This window comes from Mus pahari, chromosome 17 (genome assembly GCF_900095145.1).
Source record: "Mus pahari chromosome 17, PAHARI_EIJ_v1.1, whole genome shotgun sequence".
Taxonomy (NCBI): domain Eukaryota; kingdom Metazoa; phylum Chordata; class Mammalia; order Rodentia; family Muridae; genus Mus; species Mus pahari.
Genome location: NC_034606.1, coordinates 47,691,317 through 47,718,187, shown reverse-complemented (window position 1 = coordinate 47,718,187; position 26,871 = coordinate 47,691,317). Strand labels below are relative to the sequence as shown.

General features: G+C 45.8%; 1 protein-coding gene and 1 pseudogene across 3 annotated transcripts; both read left to right on the top strand.

Moving 5' to 3' along the window:
- The first annotated feature begins 278 nt into the window (after positions 1 to 278).
- Positions 279 to 13,934, top strand: LOC110334835 (cytochrome P450 2D3-like). 3 transcript variants are annotated; one of them, XM_029548249.1, is made up of 10 exons: positions 279 to 314; positions 2,297 to 6,098; positions 6,227 to 6,285; positions 11,115 to 11,267; positions 11,349 to 11,509; positions 12,168 to 12,344; positions 12,485 to 12,626; positions 12,846 to 13,033; positions 13,469 to 13,610; positions 13,711 to 13,934. In XM_029548249.1, the coding sequence occupies exons 3-10, from the start codon at positions 6,264 to 6,266 to the stop codon at positions 13,887 to 13,889; spliced, it is 1,164 nt and encodes a 387-aa protein (XP_029404109.1). In that variant the 5' UTR covers positions 279 to 314; positions 2,297 to 6,098; positions 6,227 to 6,263; the 3' UTR covers positions 13,890 to 13,934. The 3 variants fall into 3 exon arrangements, with proteins under 3 accessions (XP_029404109.1, XP_021072463.2, XP_021072462.2); XM_021216804.2 differs by lacking the exons at positions 279 to 314; positions 2,297 to 6,098; positions 6,227 to 6,285 and adding exons at positions 6,537 to 9,912; positions 10,663 to 10,834; XM_021216803.2 differs by lacking the exons at positions 279 to 314; positions 2,297 to 6,098; positions 6,227 to 6,285 and adding exons at positions 6,537 to 9,912; positions 10,663 to 10,834 and having other exon boundaries at positions 12,485 to 12,710.
- Positions 13,935 to 21,209: 7,275 nt separating this feature from the next.
- LOC110334883 lies at positions 21,210 to 25,005 on the top strand (annotated as a pseudogene).
- The last annotated feature ends 1,866 nt before the right edge of the window (positions 25,006 to 26,871 follow it).

Below are 26,871 nucleotides of genomic sequence, written 5' to 3'. Positions count from 1 at the left end.
ACAACCACTGTGGAAATCAACTTGGAGATTCCTCAGTAAATTGTAAATAAATCTAGCTGCAGAACCAGCTATATCACTCTGGGCATATACCCAAAAGATGCCCCACCATGCAACAGGGGCAGGTGTCCCACTATGTTCACTGTGGCCTTGTTTATGATAGCTGGAAGCTGGAAACAACCCAGATTCCCACAACAGAAGAATGGATACTGAATATGTGGTTCATTTACAGAATGGAACACTACTCAGTTATTAAAAACAAGGACATCATGAATATTGCAGGCAAATGAATGGAACTAGAAAATATCCTGAGTGAGGTAAGTAAGACCACAAAGGATATATACAATATTTACTCACTAGTATGTGGATATTTGGCATAAAATACAGAATACTCAGGATAAAATCCACAGATCTCAAGAAGTTTAACAAACTAAAAGGCCCAAGTGAGGATGCCTCAATCCCACTTTTAAGGGAGAAGAAAGGAATCATGGGGGTGGGGGTAGGAAGGGAGGGTCTGGGTTGGGAAAGCAGGTGGGGTGTGGAATAGGGGAAGGTGGTTATGTATTGGTGGTGGAAAAGGACTGAATCCCTGAGGGCCAGAATAAATTATGGAAACAGGCAACCTCAGAAGGTAGAAGTTGGAGGAACCCTCTAGAATATACCAAAGACCTGGGAGGTGAGAGTCTCTCAGGACTCAAAGGGAGGGACCATAGATGAAATCCCCTACAGTGATGAGAGGGAACTTGTAGGGTCCACCTTTAGTAGAAAAACAGGGCATCAAGTGGAGGGATGAGTTTGTCATCCCACAGTCAAAATCTCTGAGCCAGAATTGTTCCTGTCTGAAAGAACTGCAGGGACAAAAATTTAGAAGAGTCGGAGGGAAAGGAGGTCCAGTGATAGTCCCAAATTGGGAGCCAGCTCAAGGGGAGGCCCCAAGACCTGACACTGTTACTGATGTTATGTTATACTTACGGACAGGAACATAGCCTACTGTCATCTTAAAGCCCCAAGAAAGAGTCACATGCAGATGTTTACACCCAATGAATGGACAGAAGCTGGTGATCCCTGCGGTTGAATTGGGGAAAAGCTAGACAAAGCTGAGGAGGAGCACATCTACTCTAGAAAACCAGCAATCTCACCTACCCTGGGTGCCCTGTGATTGCTCGGACACTGAGACACCAACCAGGCAGCATACAGCAGCTGATATACATATACAACATAAGACTGCCTGGTCTTGACTCAGTGAGAGAAGATGCACCTAACTCTCAAGAGCCTTGAGGCCCCAGTGTATAGGGAGGTCTGGTATGGTGGAGGATTGTGGCATGGGGACATCCTCTTGGAGACAGGGAGAAGACATATGGGATGAGGAACAATCAGAATGTGGACTAGGAGGGAAATGTAGACTGGAGTGTAGAAAAAAGTTAAAGGAAAAGAAAGGGGGGAGGCAAATCTCAGTTCTGCCTGCATCAGGCCTTCCCAGATGCTGCCATGATCAAGCTTTGATAATGGACTAAACTTTTCAAAATGTAAGAGAGTCCCAATTACATGATTTTCTGTATATGAGTTGCTTTGGTCATGGTGTCTGTTCACAGCAATAAAACTCATACAGAAGTTGCTGCCAGGAGTAGGATATTGATAGGCCTGACTATAAAAGCACAAGTTCTATGTGAAGAAAAATTTACATCTAGGTTTGGTGGACCACACCTTTAATCCCACTGCTTAGGAGACAGTTGTATAGTTCTCTGAGTTCAAAGACAGTCTACAGAGCAAGTTCTAGGTCGGCCAAGCTTAATTTGTGAAGGAGATGGAAAAGAGAAAGTTGGTGATAAGGTGATAAAACAAGGGGGTGGGGGCAAGTTCCAGCCTGTAGGATATTCTGGGTCCTCTTCTTGCATCCTTTTTTGGTTTCTGCTGCAATTAGCAGGTTATCTACATACTGCATAAGAGTTATATCTGAGTTGTTGACTCTGTACTCACCCAGATCCTCATGCAAAGCTTCATTAAAAATAGTTGGTTTATTCTTGTAGCATTGAGGCAGGTAAGGCCAGGTGAGTTGTCCTTTAATGCCTCTTTCAGGATCATGCCCCTCAAAGGCAAATTATTTATAACTTTTGGGAGCCAGTGGTAAGCTGAAGAAAGCATTCTTTAGGTCCAGAACGGAACACCATTTCCAATCTGGAGGTAGAGCTCAATAGGGTATAAGGATTAGGTACCATTGGGTATATGTCCATTACCCTGCCATTAACTTCCCATAAATCCTGGACAGGGCAGTTGTCATTGGACTTTGGCTTCTTCACAGGTAATAATGGTGTATTCCAGGCTGACTGGCGTGACCTAAGGATTCCTAAGGCCAACAGTTTCCAGATACAGGGAATGATCCCTTTCTGTGCATCTTGATACATGGGATATTGGAGGACCTGTACTGGATCTGCTCCTGGCTTGAGCTCTACAAATACAGCGTGCCAATGCTTTGCCAGCCTCATGCCTCCAGTCTCTACCCATGCCTGGGGAAATCCTGCCAGCTAGGCATCCAGGTCTTGTTGGGGGCAGCTGGTGACTCATATAGTCTATACTCAGTCTCGGAGGCCAGTTCAAATGTCAGCACCTGGATTGGACTGATATTCTGGCCCATTAGCCAGATTTTCCCAAGGTCAAATTAACTCTGGGCTCTCATTTTGGCTAGTAGTTCTCTCCCCAGTAAGAGGTATGGGCACTCAGGAATCACTATGAAGGAGTAAGACACTCATCCCATTCCCATGTCCACTGTCCTTTTGGTAGTCCATGAGTATTGTTTGGTCCCTGTACTCCCTGGAACTAGGATTTCTTATTAGAAAATGGCCCTTCAGCTTTCACGAGCACTGAATGTTGGGCTCTAGTATCCACCAGGAAGTCTAGAGGCTCCCCTACACACACTCTAAGGGTTACCCTGGGCTAGGGGAGTGGGTCCGAGCCCCAACTCCCTCAGTCTTCCTCTTTCTCAGTGACCATAGTCTTGTTTTGGGACTTTTTCTTTGTGCATTCTCTGGCCCAGTGTCTTTCCTCTTTACAGTAGGCACATTGGAGCTAAGGCTGGTCAGTGGCCTTCTACAACCTCTGGCCAGCAGCCTTCTCTAGGTTCTTTCCCTTCTGTGATGTTCCGGAGCTGGCACCTCCTTTCTCTCTGGTCCTGGTTACCATTGGCTAGCAGGAATTTGGATAGATCTCTGTTTAATATCTTCCCTGTCTTAATTTTCTTTTCATCGTTAGTTTCCCTGTTATGGAACACTTTCTCCCCAACTTCCACTAAATCTCTCAATAACTTTTCCCCTAGTCTTTCTAGTTTCTGTATCTTCCTTCTAATGTCCAGTGCTGACTGATTTATAAATGTCAGCACCACTGTGTTAGAATTCTCCATTTCTTTGGGATCTAAGTGTGTATAATAGTGGAAAGCATCCACAATCCTCTTGAAGAACTCTGTTGGGCTTTCATTATCTTTCTGCCTGACATTATAAACTTTAGCCAAATTTGTGGACCACTTGGCAGCTGCCCTGAGACCTGCCATTAGAGACTGGCGATAGACTTGAAGACACTTCTTACCTGTCCCTGTACTATAATCCTAAGCTGGGCTCCCAAGAGGGAATCCCTCATCAATATCAGCTTGATTCTGAGTTGTAATGCCATTGGCACCTGGAACATTCTTTTGGACCTCCAGGATGATACATTCCTTTTCCTCTGTTGTAAAGGGTATCCATGGGCAGGAGTAGAGCAGTTCAGGGACCTCTGGCTCTGCTAGGGAAATCTCCTGAGGAGGACATATGTGCACAGGTCCCATGGGTGGAGGGCACAGGTGGAAACTCCAGGAGTGGATACATCTGCATGGGTCCCACCAGGGACAGAAGCACCTGGACAGTCCCTCCTTCAGGGGCAAAGGGGGAGGCAGAATTCCAACTGAGGCAGGGGCCACTGCCTCCTTCAGAGCTGATGCTTGAGTATAAGGTGGTGGGAAAATGGGATAGAGGGGCTTTGAAAACTTGGGAGACTTCCCGCTTTTGTTCTTCTGCCATCAGAGTGGGCATGATTCCTGGAGGCAAAGTAATGTTGATTAGGGCCAATAGGAAAGATTTCACCCAAGGTTGTGGGTTGGCAATCAAATCTTTCCAGACTACAATGTAGGGGACTTGTTCTGGATGCCCCTGCACCTTCTGGAACACTTTGTCTTCCACCACTAGCACCAAGGGGAGATGGAAAGTTGCCTTTGGTGGCCATCGTACTCTGAAATTGGGCCACTCCGATCTGTAATATGTGCATTTTCTTCTTGCTCATGCCCACAGAGATTGTGAGCTCTGGTTTTACATCCCCAAAATGAGCTAAAACAATGTTAAGAGGGTGGGAGGGAAAAAAGTGAGAGTTAACCTGTGCCATTGCATCTGTCACCATCCAGTATAACATGAGACTAAACACTATCAGAACCACCACTGACAGAACCACACACATGAATTAGCCACATCGTGACTGGAAACAAAGGTAAATCCAAGCACTAAGGACTCAGAGACTCCCACCCTGGAAAGCAGAAGCAAGGCAGATACAGAAGTAGACTGTGCAGAGGTCTCTCCTTGAGCACTTCCAACCAATGGGTGGGTACCTTGTCCATCCTGGACCTGGAGTCAGGAACATCTTCCTGCCTCTTATGGCCATGACTGCCCAGCGAGTCCACTTTAGCCACTTGTTGCCACTTACACTGTTACTTCAAGGCTTTTCCTTGTGCGAAAATATGGCCAGAAAGAACAGACAGGAACAATGAACACTACAAAAACACAGACACTTACCACACTCACTGGCCAACTTTAGACTCTCCAGACTGCAGTTTCCAGGGATCTGCTGGAGAATCCTGGATGAGCACCCAAATGTTGTGTACGCAATTCCGAGTTTCCCCCCAGGAGAGCTTTAAGAACCACTGGGCCTAATGCAAAGAAACAAACGAGTTTTTATTAATTTGAGTCAGAATCAGATTGCAAAACTTCCCACTGTGCAGGACAGGAGTGTGACCCCGAGTCTAGAGTGCTTGGCATTTTTATACAGCATTGTCAGGGATTGTTTGACTTTTAGGGTGATGGGAAAGGTGACAAGGCAAGTCATTTTTCAAACATGATATCATGTGTTCAGACATCAAGGTGGGATCTCTCGCCTGGGAGGGGGAATGCTTCTGACCTGGGGAGTAACTTTATGGTACTATCACGAACTAGTATGTGTTTACGAATAGTCACAGCTGGCTGTGACCCCTGATTACCCTCATTTCACGATCCAAGCATGGAATCCTAATCTCCCCAAGGATGTTTGATTTTTGCTTCTTTCCCAAGGACAGGCGCCAGCTGCACCTGGGAAGTCCTTAGCCATTTATCAGTGAGAGTGCCAGCCTCGGCAAAAAGGAGGCAAAGGAGGTTGCTGTTTGTCTATTCTCAAGCTGGAATTTGTGGCTCCTCAGAGGGGTTTTTGTTAAGGGGTGTGTTTATGGAACAGAGATAGCGACATTCTGGCATCAGACCGAGCCCTCTTTGAATAGCCAGGGAGGGGAAGGAAGCCTTGCGCTTGCTGCAGGAAGGAACATGGAGGGGGGAAGGGAACTTCTTCAAGAAAGTAAAGAGGCAAGCTGCCAGTGCACTTCAGCACCATAAAAAAAGACTATGAGAGGCTATTGGTGAAGTGTACTTGTAGCAGAAGACCCCAGCATATTGGAGATGCCAGTACCATGGAATGGTCACCAAGAACAGCAATAGCAGTAGAGTAGATCAACCTGAGCCTAGAGTACTTCAGAAAGCACAGCTGGAAAAGGGATGCTCAACCATTGGAAAAGCCCAGAATATCATGTGTTGATCCATCACTGAAACTAGAAGCTGTAACATTGTAGTTGCCTTGGAGACCACATGATATTCCAGATGCCAGAGCCATGAACCATCTGCTGAGTAGAGCTGCTAACATGGAGTAGATGCAGCTAAGGAGAAAGAAGTTTGTTGCAGTCAACAAAGATGAAAAAGGAGTTGGAGCTCTGAAGACCACTTGGACATGAGACATGGAGATGTTCGGAGTTTGCCCAGCTAGTTTCCTGTCTAGCCTTGGGGATTACAGTTAAGTGATTGGATGAATCTCAGAAGAGACTTTGAACTTTGGACTTCTAACATTGTTGAGACTGCTTTAAACTATGGGGACCTTTGAAGTAGGCCTAATGTATTTTGCATTATGGTTTTTTTTATAGGTATGGCCCTGAAAGACTAATTTGTTTGAAGAAGCCCATGGGGTCCAGGGAGTGGAATGGTATGATTTGTATATACTTGGTCAAGGGACTGGTACTATTAGAAGGTATAGCCCTGTTGGAGTAGGTGTGTCACTGTGAGTGTGGGTTTTAAGACCTCATCCTAGCTGACTGGGAGCCAGTATTCTTCTAAAAGTCTTCAGATGAAGATGTAGAATTCTCAGCTCTTCCTGCACCATGCCTGCCCAGACACTGCCATAGTCCTGCCTTGATGATAATGGACTAAACCTCTGAAGCTGTAAGCTTGCCTCAGTTAAATGTTGTTCTTTATAAGAGTTGCCTTGGCCATGGTGTTTGCTCACAACAGTAAAATCCTAACTGAGACACAAGTCTACTCCCTTCAGCACCATAAAAAAAAAGCCACTGGATGGTTTTTGTTCAGTTCTATCTCCCATCTTTGAATTGTCTTAGAGTTTGGTACCATGTAATTAGGGGACCACTAGTCCCTCTTTTTGTTTGTTTATCTGTCATTGGACAATTGTGGACCATGTAGCTATTGGCATGAATGTCCAATGACCTTTTGTGGAGCTTCATTTGCCTTCTGTATGTTTTCTCAGATGGAACTCCTGGGTGATAGCATCATTAGTAGTTTTGTGGAGTAATTCCTGTACAGTTGTCCTCAGTGCTGGTTGACATTCTATGAAGAATGCACAAGACTCCACAAGTTCTACCCTCTGGAAGCCTGTGTTTCCAGGGCTGTTTTGATAAAACCACAAAATGAGGTTGTGGCCTCATTGTCCTAATAATAAGTGACAGTGAGCATTGTTTATATGGTTGTTGGCTGCTTGTCTGCTCACTTTGCAGAAACGTCTGTGCAAGTCCTTGGCTCATACTTCCTGCAGGTGTCTGATATACAATTCTGTTTCTGACTCTTACTGTCTAGTCAGATGTTTGGAGTGACATGGTTTGCTTCTCTTCTTCCCTTTTAACAGTGAACTTGTTAAAGAACATTTGATTATTTATTATATGTGTGTAGGTGGATGGGTGTGCCATGTGTGTATGCAGAGTTAAGAGGGAGTTGTTTCTACCATAAGGAGTTAAAACACACCTTCTACAGTATGGCTTCTAAAGCTCTATTACAAAGACCCAGTTTGGATTTAGTTCTTGGATGCCTGGGCTATGTTCTTTGTGACCAGAAGTCTATTTGAATTGCAGAACAGTTTTACAAACCCCATGTACTTCTTTAGAATAGAGGTTGGTCAGTGTCATGCTCCTGCTCAGCAGTCCCCTTTGTGTGCATTTTAGAAATACACAAAATACTTCTCCAGGAGTTATTTATGAGGTTGATTCTCAATACTTTGCATTGCATTTCATGCCAAATGAATCATCTGAAGCATTGATTCTGTGCTTTGAAGTTTCCTATGTAATGGATCATGGTAATGGCCTCACACCATGAGAGGTACAGCAAACATCCAGAGATGAAAGTGTAACCAATACTAGCCAACCTCAGCCATCAATTGTCCAAATATAGGTTTCCCAAGACAGCCCTCAAGAGTCACAATCATCCTGAGTAAATTCCCACTTCTGAGAATGCTTATGAAAAGACAGAAGACCTAGAGATGGCTCTTAAACGCACGTTGGTTACTATTTCACTGAAACGAGACAGATCAAAGGCAAAAAGGGGGGAAATAAACAGTGTACAGGACAGAGTCCAGGAGAGATGTGCCCAGGTTCCATCTGTCTACTTCCAGAGAGTTCAAAGGACAGCAATCAATTATCTGTACACATGACTGCAGAGAATTGGAAACATGGGAGACCTGCTGCCCACTGATGTCCAGGTTCTCAGTCCCAGCTTCCTGTTGGGGACATGGAACACAGTCAACACCTCTGCTTGTCTTATGTAATGTCATGTATGACACAAACAGGAAGAGATGAGAGTCCTAATGTGTTGTCCCAGACTGACATAAGGTTTAATCATCTGGCACCAGAAGTTATTCTACAAGGTTCCTGGAGCAAACCCAGAGGAACCTAACAGCCCCAGTCTGTCAGTAACCTGAGGAAGTTGTCTCCCTAATCCCCTTTCTGATCATGATCCATGCTGTTGTCCTGCCTAACATGTAGGTCGTTATTTCAGGACAAATTGTGGCTCAGGAAAGTCCCTTGTCTCTGCCCCAACATATGGTGCCATTCTATCAAAACGTGAATCTTGATTGGGCAGTGCCAAGGATCATGGATAGGAAGAGGAAGCAGGCTTAGAAGATTCAAGCCAGCAATAAACATGGAGTCACCCACAGGCCCCAGTGATACAGATGTGGTCAGTGCAGGGGAGGTATGGACAGCTAAGAGGAGGATATTGGTGTATAGTCCTTTCTGTAGGGTTGCATGGTGTAGTCTCCATTCATCCCCTGCCTCCCTTCTGCCACACAGAAGGTGCAACAGATCCTACCTAGATTCCACTGGGACTTCTGAGCCTTTGATCTTCAGAGGTGTGGTTCAGCAAGGACAGGGACTGAGCCTATGCTGGTGCTAGTGAATGGTGAGCTGGCATGTGCTATGGCACAGCAGTGCCCAGCACACAAGCACCATTTGCTGGAAGACTCAGGAGTCATCTTTCTGTTTTCCTCAATGCAACCCAATCTGTCCTCTGGTCTGAAGAGAAATCTGCTTTATCTATGTCAATGACGAAGACTGTTGCCAGGAGTTATTGACACGCCAAGGAACAGGGGGTTAATAAGAGACAGATGCCAGCATATCGTAAGTACCTGAACCAACTTAGTGGCCCATCAAGATTCCCAGACCCTTACTCAACACCTTCAGACTGGATCTGAGGAATGTGGCATTTTATATCTTCATGCCTGATCAACTGACTACAGACCTGTACTGAAGATTGCAAATACTCTAGTTCCCTTCCCCCAGTGGCCCTCACTCACCCACAGGGAATCCAGCTGCTCTCCCCCAATGCCCTTCCCTTACCCATAGGGGTTCCAGCCTCATTTCCTCTAATGCAGGAGACAGCTCTGACAGCTCACACACCCAGAGAAGCCATTGACTGAATGCCAGTCAACCCCCATGTCTTGCCAAAAACAAAACAAAACAAAAAACAACAACAAAAACCCCTGCTCTACAAAGTACTAGGAGGTCTCATCTCTCTGTTGGGCAATGTCATCAAGCCACCAAAGCTTTGAATGTGTACCATACCAGATGATTTTTCTGCACACAATGATCAGATCGTACTCCTTGAAGCAGAGGTCCACTGGATATTTACCTACCATGCTCAGCTCAGCAGAATCAGCTTGCTCAGCTCAAGAGAGGGACTGATCATCTCTGGCCCCTCCCTATACATGGACAAACAAAACACAGGATTAGGGTTGGAGGACAAAGGGCAACCCTGGTACTCCTTTATATAGTTTCAGGATCCAGGCACGAGGCTTCTTGATCCTATGTGTTGCATTGAGTGTTGGTCATTGGTCTTTGGGAAGCCTGGGCAGCAGTGGGGCGTCATGGAGCTGCTGAATGGGACTGGCCTGTGGCCTGTGGCCATATTCACAGTCATCCTCATAGTATTGGTGGACATATTGCACCAGCGCCAGCGCTGGACTTCTTGCTACCCACCAGGCCCTGTGCCATGGCCTGTGCTGGGTAACCTGCTGCAGGTGGACATACATAACATGCCATACAGCTTGTACAAGGTGAGTAAAGTAGGGGAGGATAGTAACTGATGTTATGGTGTCCTTAGCAGCACATAGTGGGGGTTAAGCAACAGGTCATACAGGGATCTGGGTTCCCAAGAGGAGACAGGCTTATCAGTTTTTTGGTGGCAGCCACTGGGACTTTCTGGGGCAAAAGTTTTGGAGGTCATAGTCCAGGAGGTGAAGCAGGATGTGACAACAGGGTTCAGTCTAGTTGGGGAGGGCAGCAAGCATAGAGGTGCCAAGTCCCTTATGATCCTGTCAAAGCCGAGGTCTTGGCCTGCTGGGAGGTCTAATGCATGTCAGTCAGGACACTGAGTGGAGACAGGGGACTGCTGAATCTCTTGCTGCTATGTGCTCTCTGGCCTCATTATCCACCTGGAGGAAACAGATTTTCTTCATGTGTGATGAAATGCTAAGGGTCCTCAGGACAATTTTGTGGCTCTGGCAATGTAACAACTGGGTGGCCATATCTACTGTGATTCCTTTGCTGAACTTAAAAGATAAGATTCCACAGTGGTAGGCATCTTTATGCTGGTGATGGAGCTCAATAATGAGCATTTTTCTCGGATATATGTGGAAGAAGGTTTACGTACACACATCCATGTGCATGTACACACACACACACACACACACACACACACACAAACTGGAACCTATATGTGCATCTTGCCCATGTTTGCATAGTGAGCCTGGTTCTATGATATGTGGGGACAACCACTTCCTATGTGCTCTGTCCCTCTACTTCAGCTTCACAACCGCTATGGTGACGTGTTCAGCCTGCAGATGGGCTGGAACCACATGGTCGTGATCAACGGACTGAAGGTGATACGGGAAGTGTTGGTGACCTGTGGAGAGGACACTGCTGACCGCCCTGAAATGCCCATCTTTCCACACCTAGGCTATGGGCAAAAAGCTAAAGGCAAAAGGCTGTGTGGGGGCAGAGATGGCATCAAAGTCAGACAAGGGGGACAGTGAGCAAAGGAAGGTCAGATCATGATGCAGGTGGTTATGGAGTTAAGCATTGCAACAGAAAGTCACAGAAATCCATCATGGAACATCCTGAGCATGCTGGAGGGTGGTAGAGACATGTACTGGGGGAAGAGTGAGGTATAGGGGACACTGACAAAGAAGAAGAGAAATGAAGGTGGGAGAGGGCGCCAAAGCCAGGTGTCTTTGGTTTTACACAGATGTATCTGCAGGTGTGGTCCTTGCTCCTTATGGGCCTGAGTGGCGAGAGCAGAGGCGATTCTCTGCATCAACCCTCCGCAACTTCAGCCTGGGCAAGAAATCACTGGAGCAGTGGGTGATGGAAGAGGTTGAATACCTCTGTGATGTCTTCACTGCCCATGCTGGTGAGTGATGGGTGTATAGTTCAAGTGGGGCCAGGGAGATATCACCAATATCCTGAAATTTCCTTGTATCTGCACACCCAGGGAGTCCCCTGAATCCTTACCCTCTCCTGGACAAAGCCGTGTGCAATGTGATTGTGTCTCTCATTTATGGCCATCGCTTTGAGTATGGAGACCCTGACTTCATCAAGATGCTAAAAGTATTGAAAGAGAACATGGGAGAAAATATTGGCTTGTTTCCAGAGGTAGGAGCCTCAAGGGCAGCCTCTAGAGAACATTCTACGCTATTCATTTTTCCCAGAGGAGACTGTAGACAAGAGATTTGGAAAGGAGACATCTAGAAGTGTCCACCACAGTAATAGGAGACTGGAGCTTGACAGACAGCAAAAGGGAAGTGAGAAGTTGACCAAGGTCAGGGCTTCTAGAAGCTGAGACCCTGGCCCTTTGCCCACATGGAAGCCACCAACATCTGTGAGATTTTCTGGGTAGTAAACTTTTTTGTCCACCATGCAGTAGATAGAGCCTGAAGGCTAGAATCAAGGAGGACTCAGGTGATGGGTGGGAAAAAAATGGGCCTGTGTCCATCATGGAAGAGGCTGGAAACTAAGAGTGGCTGAGATCAACACTAAGTCCATGTACCCAGGAGCCAGAGAGATGGTCAGAGGGTAAGGAGCTTGCCAGGAAAGTAGGATGCATGACTTTCATTCCAGGAAGTCATGTAGTTAGGTAAGAACTAACTCTGTATGTTCATCCCAGACCACATCATCTTTGTAGTTGCAGTAGCACTCCTCAAATCATGCGTACATTGAAATAATGATGATGACGATCATTAGAAATCTTATTTACTCAACTTTTTAAATGAAAGGCAGGAGGAAGTTCTAGAACATTCTATGGCTGTTACAGGTTCTGAACACGTTCCCAATTCTCCTACGCATCCCAGGGTTGGCTGACAAAGTCTTCCCTGGGCAAAAGACATTTCTCACCATGGTGGATAAGCTGGTGACTGAGCACAAGAGGACCTGGGACCCTGACCAGCCGCCTCGAGACCTGACTGATGCCTTTCTGGATGAGATGGAGAAGGTGAGAGAGTGTGAGATCTGGTGTCCATTGCACTGTGACTAACCCAGTGAAACTGAATTGTAACCACCTGAAGTCATTGGGTGGGTATTATTGGGGCACCCTAGCCTCTACACCGACTCTGCTGTCCTGCTCTGTCCTAGGCAAAGGGGAACCCTGAGAGTAGCTTCAATGATGCAAATCTACGTCTGGTTGTCCTTGACCTGTTGGGTGCTGCAACTGTGACCACCTCAACCACAATGTCCTGGGCCCTGCTGCTTATGATCCTGCATCTGGATGTGCAGTGTGAGCCTGACTGGGGCTGGCAAGAAAGGAGGAGGAGGGTAGAGGCCCACTCTTTAAACTTACTTGGGACACTTGTAGATCCCAGCATTGAGTTAACCCATACTGCAGTAAGTACGGTTGCCTTATTTCTCCCATGATCCCACCTCTTAAAAGAGAGGAAGTGGATGGACAAGGGGCACCCCCTGAAGCATCTTAACTGAGGGGATAATGTCCTTCCAGGCAAAGTACAACAGGAAATTGATGAGGTCATAGGGCATGTGCGGCTTCCAGACATGGCAGACCAGGCTCGCATGCCCTTCACCAATGCTGTCATTCATGAGGTGCAGCGCTTTGCAGACATCATCCCAATGACTTTGCCACACAGAACTTCTCGTGACATTGAAGTGCAGGGCTTTTTTATTCCTAAGGTAAGTCTGGGTCCCTCCAGGGTCTAGTCAGTGTTGCCAGCTACCCGCTGGCCTGATCTGCCCAGTTAAGAAGGACTAGATTATAGGCATTCCCAATTCTCAACTCAAGGGAACCAACTTCCCCTTCATAAGTATGGGAATAGAAACAAGAGCAATAACTGTACTTTAGAATCCCTAGCTAGAAATGCAGGCAAGGTAAAATATGGCAGGAATGGTTGTAACAGTCACTACCTACAAATACAGGTGACAGGGTGTACATCTGTCATATCACATTTCTGTGTCACAGTATTCATGAAAGCTGTGAAGCTTCTGTGGTGAGTTTATGTGACAACATCTAGTGTGTGTGGTGCAGGCTGTGCCTGTGAATGTGGTGACTTTTGTAAGGGTCTAGTAAAACTCACCCTGTTCATGTTCACACCATGTGCCTCCTGCCAGGGGACGACCCTCATCCCCAACCTGTCCTCCGTGCTGAAAGATGAGACTGTCTGGGAGAAGCCCCTCCGCTTCCATCCTGAACACTTCCTGGATGCCCAGGACCACTTTGTGAAGCCTGAGGCCTTCATGCCATTCTCAGCAGGTGCCTCTGAGGTGCCTTCCTGCCTGTCTTTACCCAGGGTGCATTGGAGGGTGGAGCACCAATCAGGTCCCAATCTGACTGAGACTTCTTCTACATACAGGCCGACGAGCATGCCTGGGGGAGCCCCTGGCCCGCATGGAGCTCTTCCTCTTTTTCACCTGCCTCCTGCAGCGATTTAGCTTCTCGGTGCCAGCTGGACAACCCCTTCCCAGTGATTATGGCATCTATACAATGCCAGTTACTCCAGCACCCTACCAGCTCTGTGCAGTGGTTCGCTAGCAGGGTCAATGGCTCCAGCCATCACCCCAGATTGTTCTGACTGATGTCCAATAAACAAGTTTTGTGTCTGAAACTCAGATTCGTGCTGATGTTCAGTGCATGACCCTATATTACACAAAACAAACTATGAATGGGTGCTGGGTTGGTCACACACTGTAAACTAAAGTCAGACTCAAGGGTGTGTACTTTGAGGAAAATGCAAGTGGTTTGTGCTGGAAACAACACCATTCTTGTTCTCGTGACAATGTTGACATAGGTCCCCAAGACCCTGAAGTGCCACAAATGGTGGTTAAGTCTGCTCTCACAACTAGAAGAGCTGCTGACTTCACACTCAGGCTTGCTGGAGTCAAAGGGTGTGGAAGAAATCTGCTGTAGCATGTCAGAAGTCAGGAAGAGGGCCAGGACCCAACTGTCCTGTGTGTCTGTCCAGACCAAGAAGTGTACTCCCTGCAATCATGTATAAAAAAATGTACTAGATGTCACTGACTGGGAAAGGTCACATATTTTGGAGTCTTAAAGGTTTGTGGGATTACTGGGGCCAGGGAGGACAGTCCTAAGGCATGTGATACTCCACAAGGCTCATTTTAGACTCCATATAATCTGAGGCCAGCCTACAGCATCCCAAGACCATGACTTACATGGTCTGCCTTGAAACGCAGCTGTGTGCAGACATTTACTTTGATTTTGATTTTGATTTTGTGAAAAAAAAGTTCTCCTATGGGTTCTATTTCAATAGGAATATTAAGGACACTGCCACAGCTCATCACTAGTCACCTTTTTGTTTTAAATGAACAGGACCAAACACTCACCATGCTAGGGAAAGTATATGTCATAGGACCTCTCCTTGTGCCTACAGAAACAATCACATCTTTTTTCTACACACTCTTCTTAGTCTTACCTCTCCCATTTATTGTATTGAATAACTAATGGGTATTAGCCTGTACGCATGTGGTGTTCCCAGAGGACAGAATAGAATATAAGTTTCCCCAGGGACTTGGTTTCGGTTAGTTGTAAACAGTCCTGCGTGTGCTGGGAGTCAAACCTGGGTGGGCGTATCTGAGATGACATAGAAGATATGACATTCTTAGCTACAAGGTCCACATCTCAGGCTGTGATTGTAGATCTGTGATAGAACATTTGCCCAACATCTGTGAGGGCCTGAGTACAATAATTACCAAACACACAAGAAAAGTAGCCTTGTATGCAGAGCCAAGACATTGAGACCTGTGTGCTAGACCTGATTCTTTTAGTTTGATGGGCCTCTCCTTTTGAGGTGTTCTGATCCCTTGCTTTGTTTGCTACAACACTGCAGATATGTGTGCCCCTTACAGGTGGCCTTTAATGTGGAGGTTCTGATCAATGGACAGAGGTTTCTGCTGAAGACACTGGTGTGTGTATACCTTCTGTCAGTGTCCATAGTTGCCCACCCAAGCTTCATGCCCAACTCTGAAATCAAGATGTCATGTGGGCAGAGTTGGTCAGAGATGGGCATAGGACTTCAGAAGCAACAAGTAGTGCACAGTGGTGATGCTATGCGATCAGGTCATCAAGGAAAATCATTGATTTCAAGGTATAACATGAGGGATGTGTGCTGGTGTGTGGCAGCAACATTTTGGAGAACTCTATGGAGAAGCTGGACCAGAAGAACACACACTAATGAAGGAATGTGGATAGCAGACCATAGAACAGCCAGGCATCTTTGATTATTACATCCATAATGCAAGTGTGTCTGTGTCATTGTGGTGGTTTCTACATGCTAAGCCCATGGAGTGGCATTATTAAGAGGTGTGGCATTGATGGAGTAGGTGTGTCACTATGGATGTGGGCTTTAAGACCCTCATCCTAGCTGCCTTGAAACCAGTATTGTGCTAGCAACCTTCATATGAAGATGTAGAACTCTCAGCTCAGATTAATTGCATTGACAATGGAAGTGTCAGAGATGCCCATCATAGACTTTGTTCTCTGGTTAGGCTCATGAAGAGCATTTTAAACAAGCATAGCAATCTGAGAAAGAAAAATATAAAATATATGATTTGAGTATTAAAGAGGAACCAAGACTTAAAATGGAGCTGAATCTTGTGTTCAAGGATATTAAATTGAATTAAGGGAATATTGATCTTAGGGCAAGATCCCACCCAGCTAAACTTAGATTCAGGTTTGGTAGTACAAACCTTGATCCCCAGTAGGCAAAGACAATCAGATCTCTGAGTTCAAGGCCAGCCTAGAACAGAGCAAGTTCTGGACTAAGAAAAGCTTAAATTCAGGCATAGTGGATCAAACCTTTAGTCCCATTGTTTAGGAGACAGGCATGCAGATCTCTTTGCTCAAAGTTGGTCTACAGAGCAACTACCAGGTTGACCAAGCTTACAGCGAGAAGGAGGAAGAAAAGAGGAAGCTAGTGAAACTGTAATAGAGCAAAGACGAAGGCCATGTTCCAGCCTCTGCAAGCAGTAGGACTCAGCATCTTTGGTGAAGTTGAACTGAATTTACAATCCAGAATAAAGGGACTAAAGGAACAATTGTAGCTGTTTAGCTGGAGCTAACAAATTAGCGGTGAATAAGAAGAGAGCAGCCTCACTGAGATTAAATCTTGGAGTTGTTTTCTGAGAGCACAAAGAAGCAGTGTTCCAGAGGTAGCTGAGTACTCCTGTAGCAGCTGTACTTGATAAGGTGTAAGAGTCACCAAAGTGGTACCAGTTTTGAAGGTAGGAAGGGGTCATGAAGAGCAGCTGAGTATTGGCACTGTGAGAAGCCACAGAAGGCCACTAGTGTAGGTGTAGCCTCAGTTGCAGTTAACAGTCCAGGAGTGAAGGGGTCATGCAGGTTTGAGGTTTGGCACCTTGAAGAGAATCCATGGGAGCTGTTGATAAAGCTTCCTTGCAGCAGAATACCCCAGCATATTGGGGATGACAGTACCATGGCATGATCACCAAGAGCAGCAGCAGCAGTGGAGTGAATCAATCTGAGCTTAGAGTGTCACAGAGGAAAGAGTTGAAGAAGTGACACCAGCTCTTTAGAGGAGCCCAGAAGATCATGTGTGGATCCCAGACACTGAAACAAGAAGCTGTAGCATTGAAGTTGCCTTGGAGACCCCACGATGTTAGAAATGACAGAGCCATGGGCTATCTGCTGAAAAACACTGTTAACAGGGAATGGAACCAGTGCAGGGGAAAGAAGTTTGTTGCAGTCAACAAAGATGAAAAACAAGTTGAAGAGCTGAAGACTGCTTTGACAGCAGACATGGAGATCCAGTGTTTGAACTTTAACTGGCTTGTTTCTTGTATTGCTTTGGGTATTACAGTTAAGTGATTGGAGGAACCTCAGAAGAGACCTTGAACTTTGGACTTTTAACATTGTTGAGACTCCTATAGACTATGGGACCTTTGAAGTGGGACTAAATATAATTTGCAATATGCTATGTTTAGGTATGGCCCCCATGAACATGTTATGGTTTGTACATGCTTGACCCAGGGAGTGGCACTATTAAAAGGTGTGGTCCTGTTGGAGTGCATGTGTTACTGTGAGGGTGGGCATTAAGATGATCATTTTAGCTAACTGGGATCCAGTATTCTTCTAGGAACCTTCAGATGAAGATGTAGAACTCTCAGCTCTGCCTGCACCATGCCTCCCCAGACACCACTATGCTCCCACCTTCATGATAATGGACTAAACCTTTGAACCTGTAAGCCAACCCCAATTAAATGTGGTTCTTTATAAGAGTTTTGCCTTGGTCATGGTGTCTGTTCACAGTAGTAAAATCCTAACTAAGACACATGTACACTCCCTTCAGCCACACAGGAAAAGCCTCAGCATGTTTTGTAGTACAGTGCTATCAGCCATCTTAGAATGGTCTTGGAGCTTACTACCATGGAAAAGGGGAACAACTACTGTCCCTTTTGTTTGTTTGTCTCTCTGTCATTGGACATTTGTGAACCATGTAGCTTAGGGCATGGATGTCCAATGACACTTCGGGGAGAGTCCTTTGACTCTGTATGTATTTTCAAAGGGAAACTCCTGGGCTATAGCCTCCTTAGTAGTTTTGTTGAGGAATTCCTATACAGTTGTTCTCAGTCATGGTTGACATCCTATGAAGAATGCACAAGGCTCTGCAAGCTCTGACCCCTGGAAGCCTGTGTTTCCAGGGCTGTTTTGATAGAACCACAAAGTGTGGTTGTGGCTTAATTGTCCTAATAATAAGTGACAGTGGGCATTGTTTATGTGATTGTTGGCTGCTTGTCTGTACACTTGGCTCAATTGCCTTTGCAAACCTTTGGCTCATGCCTGCTTCACATATTTGATATACAATTTAATTTCTCATTCTGTCTTATCAGACCTCTTGGGTGCCATTAGTATCTTCCTCCCTTGATTTGTTTCTTTTCCTCCCATTTAACAGTGACCATGTTAAAGAAGTTTTAGTTTTTATTTATTTGTTTATTTATTTATTTATTTATTTTATACTGAGGTATATGTAGGGTTGTATGCTACCCATGTAATCTGATGTAGGAGGGAAGTTGGTTCAACCAGAAGGAGTGGAAGAACTATGTGGTTCCAACAGCTAGAAATCAGAGTGTTGGACTGGGAGGCATGTGTTTACCCACCAAATCATTTCAGCAGTCAGGAAGTGACTTGGATGTTTTTAACTATTACTAAAAAAACCAGTTTGGCTTTAGTTCTTTGATGGTTGGGACACTAAGACTATTTTCTTTGCAAACAGAAGTCTATTTGGATCTGAGAACAGTTTTACAAACCCCAACTACTTCTTCAGCATGGGAGGTGGAAATGGTAGTTGGTTCAGTGTCATGATCCTGCTTAGCAGTCCTCTTTTGTTCATTTAAGGAATTCACAAAATACTTGCCCAGGAATTATCTATGAGGTTAATTATCAATACTTCACATTTTGTTACATATAAGTTTATCATTACAAGTGTTGGTTCTATGGTTTGAGTTTTCATAGGTACCAGCCCATGGTAATGGACCATAGTACCACTGTGGGCTCACACCATGAGGAGTACATTAACCATCCTAGGATGAAAGCATCACCAACCCTAGCCAACCTTGGCCATCCAATGCTCAAACTAAGCTTTCCTAAGGAAAACATCAAGAGTCACAATCATCCAAGTGAGTCATATCACACTTCCCAGAATGCTTAGGGAGAGTATGAAGACATAGAGAGGGCCCTGCAACTCACTGCTGATCATCATTTCAAGGAAACATGGTAGATAGAAGACAGAAAAGAGAACAAATGGTGCACAGGACAGAGTCCAGAAGAGATGTGCCCGAGATCCAACTGTGCTCTTCCAGTGGAGTCCAAAGGACAGTGATCAATTATCTGTAGAAATGTGTGGAAAGAACTGAAAACATGGGAGCACTGCTGCCCAACGAAGGCCATGGGCTCAATCCCAGCTTCCTGTTGTGGACATAGCACATCTGTGCTCTGACATGAATATCCAGACCTCAGTACCCCTAAAGTCACTTGATCCTGACAGACCACAGTTGTTCACATGGCTGAGAAGACATGGACTGAGGATGAAGGGAAGTAGAGAGTGCCAGCATGCAGATGGTTAGCAGAGCATCCAGGTCCTCTCCCAAGGGGTGGAGACAGAGAAGAAACCTCCTACAGCACACAGTGTGTGACATCCCTCACCTGACTGTGCAATTACCTCATTAGGGCTCACTTACTTGATGCAGGAAAATCCAGACTGAGTCATCCCATCCCCCACTGGGGACAGCACACTGTCAGTACCACTGCTTTTCTTTGATAATGTGATGTACGACACAGACAGAGATGAGAGGCCACATGTGTTGTCTCAGCACTGACATACAAGTTTAAACATCAAGCACTAGAAGTTACCCTGGAACGATCCTGGACCAAAGCAGGAGGAACCCAGCAGCCTGAGTCTGTCTGTGACCTGAGCAAGTTGTTTCCCTAATCCAATACTGACCATGATCCATGCTGGTGACCTGACTCCCATGCAGGTCTCCTTTCAGGCCAACTTGTGACTTGAGAAGTCTCTTGTTTCTGCCCCAATCTATTCTAGGGAACCATTCTAGAGAACTGGGTTTGGTAGAGCTAAGAAGGAGGAGGCAGACATGGGGGGTTAGGCCAGCAATAAGCATGGAGTCATGTCCGAGCTCCAGTGACACACAGGTGGTCAGAGCGGGGTGGCATGGGCAGCAGAGAGGAGGAGGCCCATGTGTAGTCCTTGTTGTGGTGCTGCATGGTGTGGTCACCGCTCAGCCCCTGCCTTACTTCTGCCACTCTGAATGTGCAGCAGACAGAGTCTGAGTGGATTCCACTGAGACTTCTGAGCCTTTGATCTTCAGAGGTCTGGATCCAGCAAGAACAGGGACTGAGGCTTCACTGACCCTAGTGAATGGTGAGATGCCATGTGTGGTGTGCCCTGCAGTGCCCAGAACACAAATGTCATTTGGTAGAAGGTTCAGGAGTCATCTTTCTGGTTTCCTCTTTGCTGGTTGCTCTGACCATAGGCCTCTCATATGAGGAGAAAGCTGCCCTACCTATCCATGTGGAAGTCAGTTGCCAGGAGAGATTGACCCACCAAGAAACAGAGGGTGAATAGGAGACAGAGGCCTGCATATGAAAAGTTCCTGTCCTAACTTAGTGGCCCCCAAGATTATCAGGTCATTTCTCAGCTCCCTCAGACTGGGTCTGAGAAATCCCGTGTTATATGTCTTGCTGCCTGATCAATTAGATGACCACAGACCTATAATGAAGATGGCACATGCTCCAGCTACCTTCCACCAATGACCCCACTTACCCCCAGGGAATCTAGATGTCTTCCCCTATTGCCATTCTCTTGCCCCTAGGGGCTCTAGCCTCTTTCCCTCAACTGCAGGAGACAGCCTACCACTGCTCAAAACCCCACAGAAGCCACTATTTGGATGTCAGTCACTTCTCATGTCCTCCCAACAAAGTGCTCCATGAAGAACTAGGAGATCTTATTCCTCTCTGAGGCAATGTTCTCAAGCCCCCAAAGATTTGCAAGTATGGCATTCAAGGTGTTTGTTTGCACACAATGATCAAATCATCCATCTTGAAGGAGAGGTCTACTGGCCATGTTCCTACTATGCTTAGCTGAGCATGCTCAGCTCCAGGAAGGGACTGAACATCTCCGCCCCCACCCTATGCTTAGCCAAACAAAACACAGGATTGGGGCTGAAGGCAGAGGGCATAGGGCAACCCTGGCACTATTTTATAAGGTGATAGGCTAAGCTCTAAGCTTGGAGCTTCCTGATCCTAGGTGTTTTATTGAGTGTTGGTTATTGGTCTATAAGAAGACTGGGCAGCTGTGGGCCTGTGATGGAGCTGCTGACTGGGACTGGCCTGTGGTTTGTGATCATATTCACAGTCATCTTTCTACACACCAGGCCCTGTACCATGGCCTGTGCTGGGTAACCTGCTACAGGTGGACATAGATAATATGCCATATAGCTTGTACAAGGTGAATGACTTAGTGGTAGATGGTAACTAAGGTTATGATGTCCATAGCCGCATATAGTGGGGCTTGAGATAGCAATCTGGGCCCACAAGAGGAGATAGACTTATGAAGTTTTTTTGTGGCATCCAATGGGATTTTTTAAGGCAAAAATTTGGGGGGTCAAAGTCCAGGAGGTGAAGAAGGATGTTACAATAGGGTTCAGGTTTGGTTGATAGAGCAGTGTCCATAGAGGTCAGAAGTCCCTTATGGTCTTGTCAAAGAGGAGGTCTTACCGTAGTGTGAGGTTTAGTGTAGGATGTCAGTCAGGACACTGAGTGGAGAGAGGGGCTGTGCCTGCCTGAATCTCCTGCTGCTGTGACCTCTCTGGCCACACTGCCCATCTCAAAGAACCAGAGTTTCTTCTTGTGTGATGAAATACTAAGGTGCCTCAGGACAGTTTTCTGGCTCTTGCAAGGTCACTCTTGGGTATAGGAAGAAGATTGGGCTGTGATTTTAGGAGGAACTAGGGTATTGCATTATTCATGAGAAGGTTAGCTAGAGTGGAACTCCCTAGCACATACTTTCACTAGCCCAGAGGAATAGCATAGTTAGGTATTTACTAAGAGCTGGCTGGTGGTGGGTTAAACAATAAATCAGAATTAGAACTATGGCTTGGGCATGAAAGCCCTTGCCCTGGGAGCATAACAACCTCATACCTGTCTTCTAAGAATATAGCTGACCTTAGATAGAGCTGACTTTGTCTCAGTTGTTACATTGCTTAGTTCCTGCTAGTCTTTATGTATGCATTCTTCTGTTTTGTGTAGAGTCATTAAGCATCAGGTAACCTCAATGTACCTTGGCTGATGTGTCACCTAATTTCCTTATTTTCTTCAGTATCATAAGACTGATGCTCACTTTGAGAAATTACATTCAGATCAAAACTCCCTTGTGTTTGCATCTGTTTGTCACTTGCGGCTGACTCCTTTTCCACCTGAATACCAGAACCCTGATTCTCCCACAGGTTGAAGGATCGACTGAGTCCAGTCTGTGGCAGGAGAGGACAATGCTGACTGCCCTGAAATACCCCTCTTTTATTACATAGGCTGTGGACTCAAAGCTAAAGGCAAAATACAATGTGGGGGCAGAGATGGCATCAAAGTCACACATGAGAGACAATGAGTAGAGGAAGATCAGGGCACGATACAGGTGGTAATGGAGATAAGAAATTTTAAAAAGTCCCTGAAATCCATTTTGGAGCCTCCTTAGCATGCTGGAGGGTGGTAGACATGTGTTTGGGGGGAAGGGTGAGCTTATAGGAAGCACTGATCCCAGAGGAGAAGAGAAATGAAGAGGGAAGAGGGTGGCACAGTCAGGTATACTTGGTTACACATAGATGTACCTGCAGGTGTGGTCCCTGCACCTCATGGGCCTGAGTGGCAAGAGCAGAGGTGATTCTCTGTGTCAACCCTGTGCAACTTTGGTCCGGGCAAGAAATCACTGGACAGTGGGTGATGGAGGAGGCTGGCCACTCAAGCTGGTGAGTGATATGTGTGGACAGCAAGTGGGGACAGGGTGGTGGGAACAATATCCTAACTTTTACTTGCATCTCCCCTCCCAGGTAGTCCCCTCAATCCTTTCCCCCTCCTGGACAAAGCCGGGTTCAATGTGGTTGCCTCTCTCATTTGTGCCCATTGCTTTGAGTAAGAAGACCCTTACATAATCAAGATGCTAACTGTATTGGGAGAAAGCATGAAAAAGAAAATTGGCTTCATCCCTGAGGTAGGTGGCTCAAGGGCAGCCTGCAGAGCAAATTCTGTGCTGAACATCAACCCACTGGAGGGTATAGACAGGAGATTTGGAAAGGAGACCTCTAGAAGTGTCAACCACAAGAATAGGAGCCAGAAGATTGACAATGAATATTATTACTAGAGTTCTTTCTTATGCAACTTGTTAAATTAAAGGCAGCAAGAAGGCCTAGTATATTCTATGGCCGTTACAGGTTCTGAACACATTCTCAATTCTTCTGCACATCCGAGGGTTGGCTGACAAAGCCTTCCCAGTGCAAAAGACATTTCTCACCATAGTGGATAAGATGTTGACTGAGCACAACAGGGCCTAGGACCTTGACAAGCCACCTTGAGACCTGACTGATGCCTTTGTGGGTAAGACAAAGGTGAGACTATGAGATCTGGTGTCCATTTTGCTGTGAATAACCCAGTGACACCGAAGTGTAACCACTTGGAGTCATCAGGGGGTATTATGGGACACTCCAGTCTCTACACTGTGTCTGCTGTCCTGCTGTGTCCTAGGCAAAGGAGAACCCTGAGAGTAGCTTCAACGAAGCAAATCTATATCTAGTTTTCCTTGACCAGTTGGGTGCTAGGATTATGACCACTTCAATCACTCTGACCTGGGCCCTGCTGCTCATGATCTTGCATCCACATGTGCAGAGTCAGCCTGACTGGGACTGTAATGAAAAGAGGAGGAGGGTAGAGGCACATTTCATAAGATTACTTGGGACTTGCATGGCTCCCAGTAATGGCTTAACCCAAACTCCTGTAAGGTTGATGGCCATATTTCTCCCATGGACCCACCCGTTAACATAGCCATAGTGGAAGGACAAGGACACCACACTGGGTCTCCTTAACTGAAGGGATGTTGTCTTTCCAGGCTGAATGAAACAGGATATTGACAAGGTCATAGCACAGGTATGGCATCCAGGGATGGCAGACCAGGTCCTCATGCCCTTCACCAATGCTGTCATTCATAAGGTGTAGCACTTTGCAGCCATCATTGCAATACCTTTGCCACACAGGACTTCCCCTGAGATCAAAGGGCAGGGTTCCCTTATTCCTAAGGTAGGCCTGGGTTCTTCCAATGTCTAGTCAGTGTTGTAGGCTACCTGCTGACCTGATCTGCCCAATTATGGAGTACAGAAGTTTAGGCAACACAATTCTCAACTAAACAGAACCAACTTCTCCTGGGGAAATATGGGAATAGAAACAAGAGCAATAACTGTACTTTAGAATCCCAACCTAGAAAGGCAAACAAGGTAAAATATGGCAGGAGTTGTTGTAACAGCCATTACTTACAAATACCGGTGACACGGTGTACATCTGTCACTTATCACATATCCATGTCATAGTATTAATGAAAGCTGGGAAACTTCTGTGGTTAGTATATATGAAAGCATCCAGTGTGTGTGGTAGAGGCTGTGTCTGTGAACTTGGTGACTAGTGTCTAATAAGACTCACCATGTCCATGTTCACATCATGTTCATACTGACAGGGGATGAACCTCATACCCAACCTGTCCTCTGTGTTGAAGGATTAGACTGTCTGGAAGAAGTCCCTCCGCTTTCATCCTGAACAATTCCTTGATTCCCAGGGCCACTTTGTGAAGCCTGAGGCCTTCATGCCATTCGTGGCAGGTACCTCTGGGATGCCTGGCTTCCTGTCTCTCCCCAGGGGGCCTTGGAGAGTGGAGCCTTCTTCCACATACAGGCTGCCAAGCATGCCTGGGGGAGCCTCTGGCCTGCATGGAGCTCTTCCTCTTCTTCACCTGCATTTCACAGCACTTTACCTTCTCAGTGCCAGCCGGACACCCCTTCCCCGTGATTATGGCATCTATGGAATGCCAGTTACTCCAGAGCTCTACTAACTCTGTGCAGTGGTTTAGGAGCAGGGTCAGTGGCTCTGTCTTTCTCCCCAGTTTGGTCTTATTGATGTCCAATAAACAAGTTCTGTATCTGCAACTCAGATTCTTGGTTCATTCCCCACCCTTGTCTCAATTGTGTCCCAAGACAACAGTCTACAATCCTTCTTGAACTGCTACATCCACTCCAGTAGTGACACGCATGACAGAACTAGAAACCTAGAAGCAGTCCTGAGGCGAAAAGTTCATGGAAACTTAGTCTTCTGGAACCGTGGCATCCTGTATAACAAATGCTCCAATGTCCTTGATTTAGTTGATGAATGGATCTGTGTGCTTTCCCTCAGTATGTTTTATTATAGGCGCTTCCAAGCAATGACTTGCCAAATACCTAAGCAAAATCGAATTTTGCTTCCTGGCCTTCACCAATGCCCTAGGTAGTCCTTGAGCCAAACATGGGCATTGGATTCAGTAAGAATGTTGCCTATTCAGTGACATTCAGAATTGTCTCTAGTATTGTAAGAGAGATAGTGAAATAAATCAGGCATTACTATCTACTACATAGAGTTAGAAATCTCGGGGCAAGCTTAGCAAAGTAAGTTTAGAATTCTTATAGTTTGTTGGAGACCAGGCTGAGAAAAACCAGGTCTTTTACAGCTTGCATCTGAGAGCCATATACTTCTTTGTTGAGAGCTGAGTTGCCCCCTCCTTCCCAGGGCTGTTGGACACCCTCCCTGCTAAGACTGCTCTATCTCCCTCCTCCCAAGGCTACTGTCCTAAACTGACACCTAGGAGGATCCAGGACTCTGAGATTAGCTGCCTGGTGTTCTGGAGCAGTGATGCCAAGACTCTGAGAAAATCACAAGAAGTTTCAAGTCTGCAGTCAGCATCCCCCCATTTGTCCTTCGCTCTGTTTCTTGTGATCATTTCTCAACCCCTCCCCATTCCCCCTCACAGTGTTTATAAGCAAACACTCAAGTTGGCAATAAATGAAGCCTTGACACCTTTGCAGGGCTTCCCTCTTCTTTCCCACCCATTTCTCACTTTCAGGCTCAGTCCTCCTCGACCCCACGGAATAACTTGCCCCACAGGCCGGGAAAGGTGGCACCCAGATGTCGGGCTCAAGGTATGGATCCTTGTCAGACAGAGACAGGAGACTAGGTCCAAGAAAAGAGTGTTGCAACAGAAGAAGAAGAAGAAGAAGAAGAAGAAGAAGAAGAAGAAGAAGAAGAAGAAGAAGAAGAAGAAGAAGAAGAAGAAGAAGAAGAAGAAGAAATAAAAGGTGAGTAGTAACTTTCATAGAGGAGGCGGTCCCCTTGATCACTGGAAAAAGACTTCCTCCATAGTGGAGTAGTAAATTTTCATAGAGTGAGCATTCTCACAGTTCATGAGAAAAAGTCTTCCTCTATAGTTGGTTAGTAAAATTCATAGAGGGAGCGTTCTCACCGTTCATGAGAAAAAGTCTTCCTCCATAGTGAAGTGGATTTATCTCTGTCCCATATATAGAAATGGGCCATAAGTTGTCTAAAGAAGCAGTCTTCATCAGAGACCTGACAGCTTCTCTCAGAGAAAGAGGAGTGAGTGTAAAGAAAAAGAATTTAATACTTTTTTTTATTTTTATAGATTAGGCATGCCCTTGGTTTATTATTGACAGGGCAGAGATCCACCATAAAAAGTGGCTAGACTATGGGACAAGCATTAAGTAAATATGAATTGTTTTTAAAGGGATCTCAAGGAATCCCTCAAGACACAAGGAATATGGGTTAAGAAAATTTGTTCACAGCCAAGAGCTGCTCCAGGGTTTAAAATAATATAAAAGAAATAAAGAGTAAAAAACAAAATAACAGGTGTTAGAAAAAATTTTTAGCCAAGCACATTTATGTTGTTCTTAAT

Bases quoted from the DNA above. Each gene is read 5' to 3' on its own strand.
- LOC110334835 (XM_021216803.2), top strand. From the start codon at position 9,664: ATGTGTTGCATTGAGTGTTGGTCATTGGTCTTTGGGAAGCCTGGGCAG. The intron at 11,268-11,348 runs GTGAGTGATGGG...CTGCACACCCAG, and splicing joins TGTCTTCACTGCCCATGCTG to GGAGTCCCCTGAATCCTTAC. The intron at 11,510-12,167 runs GTAGGAGCCTCA...TGGCTGTTACAG, and splicing joins ATATTGGCTTGTTTCCAGAG to GTTCTGAACACGTTCCCAAT.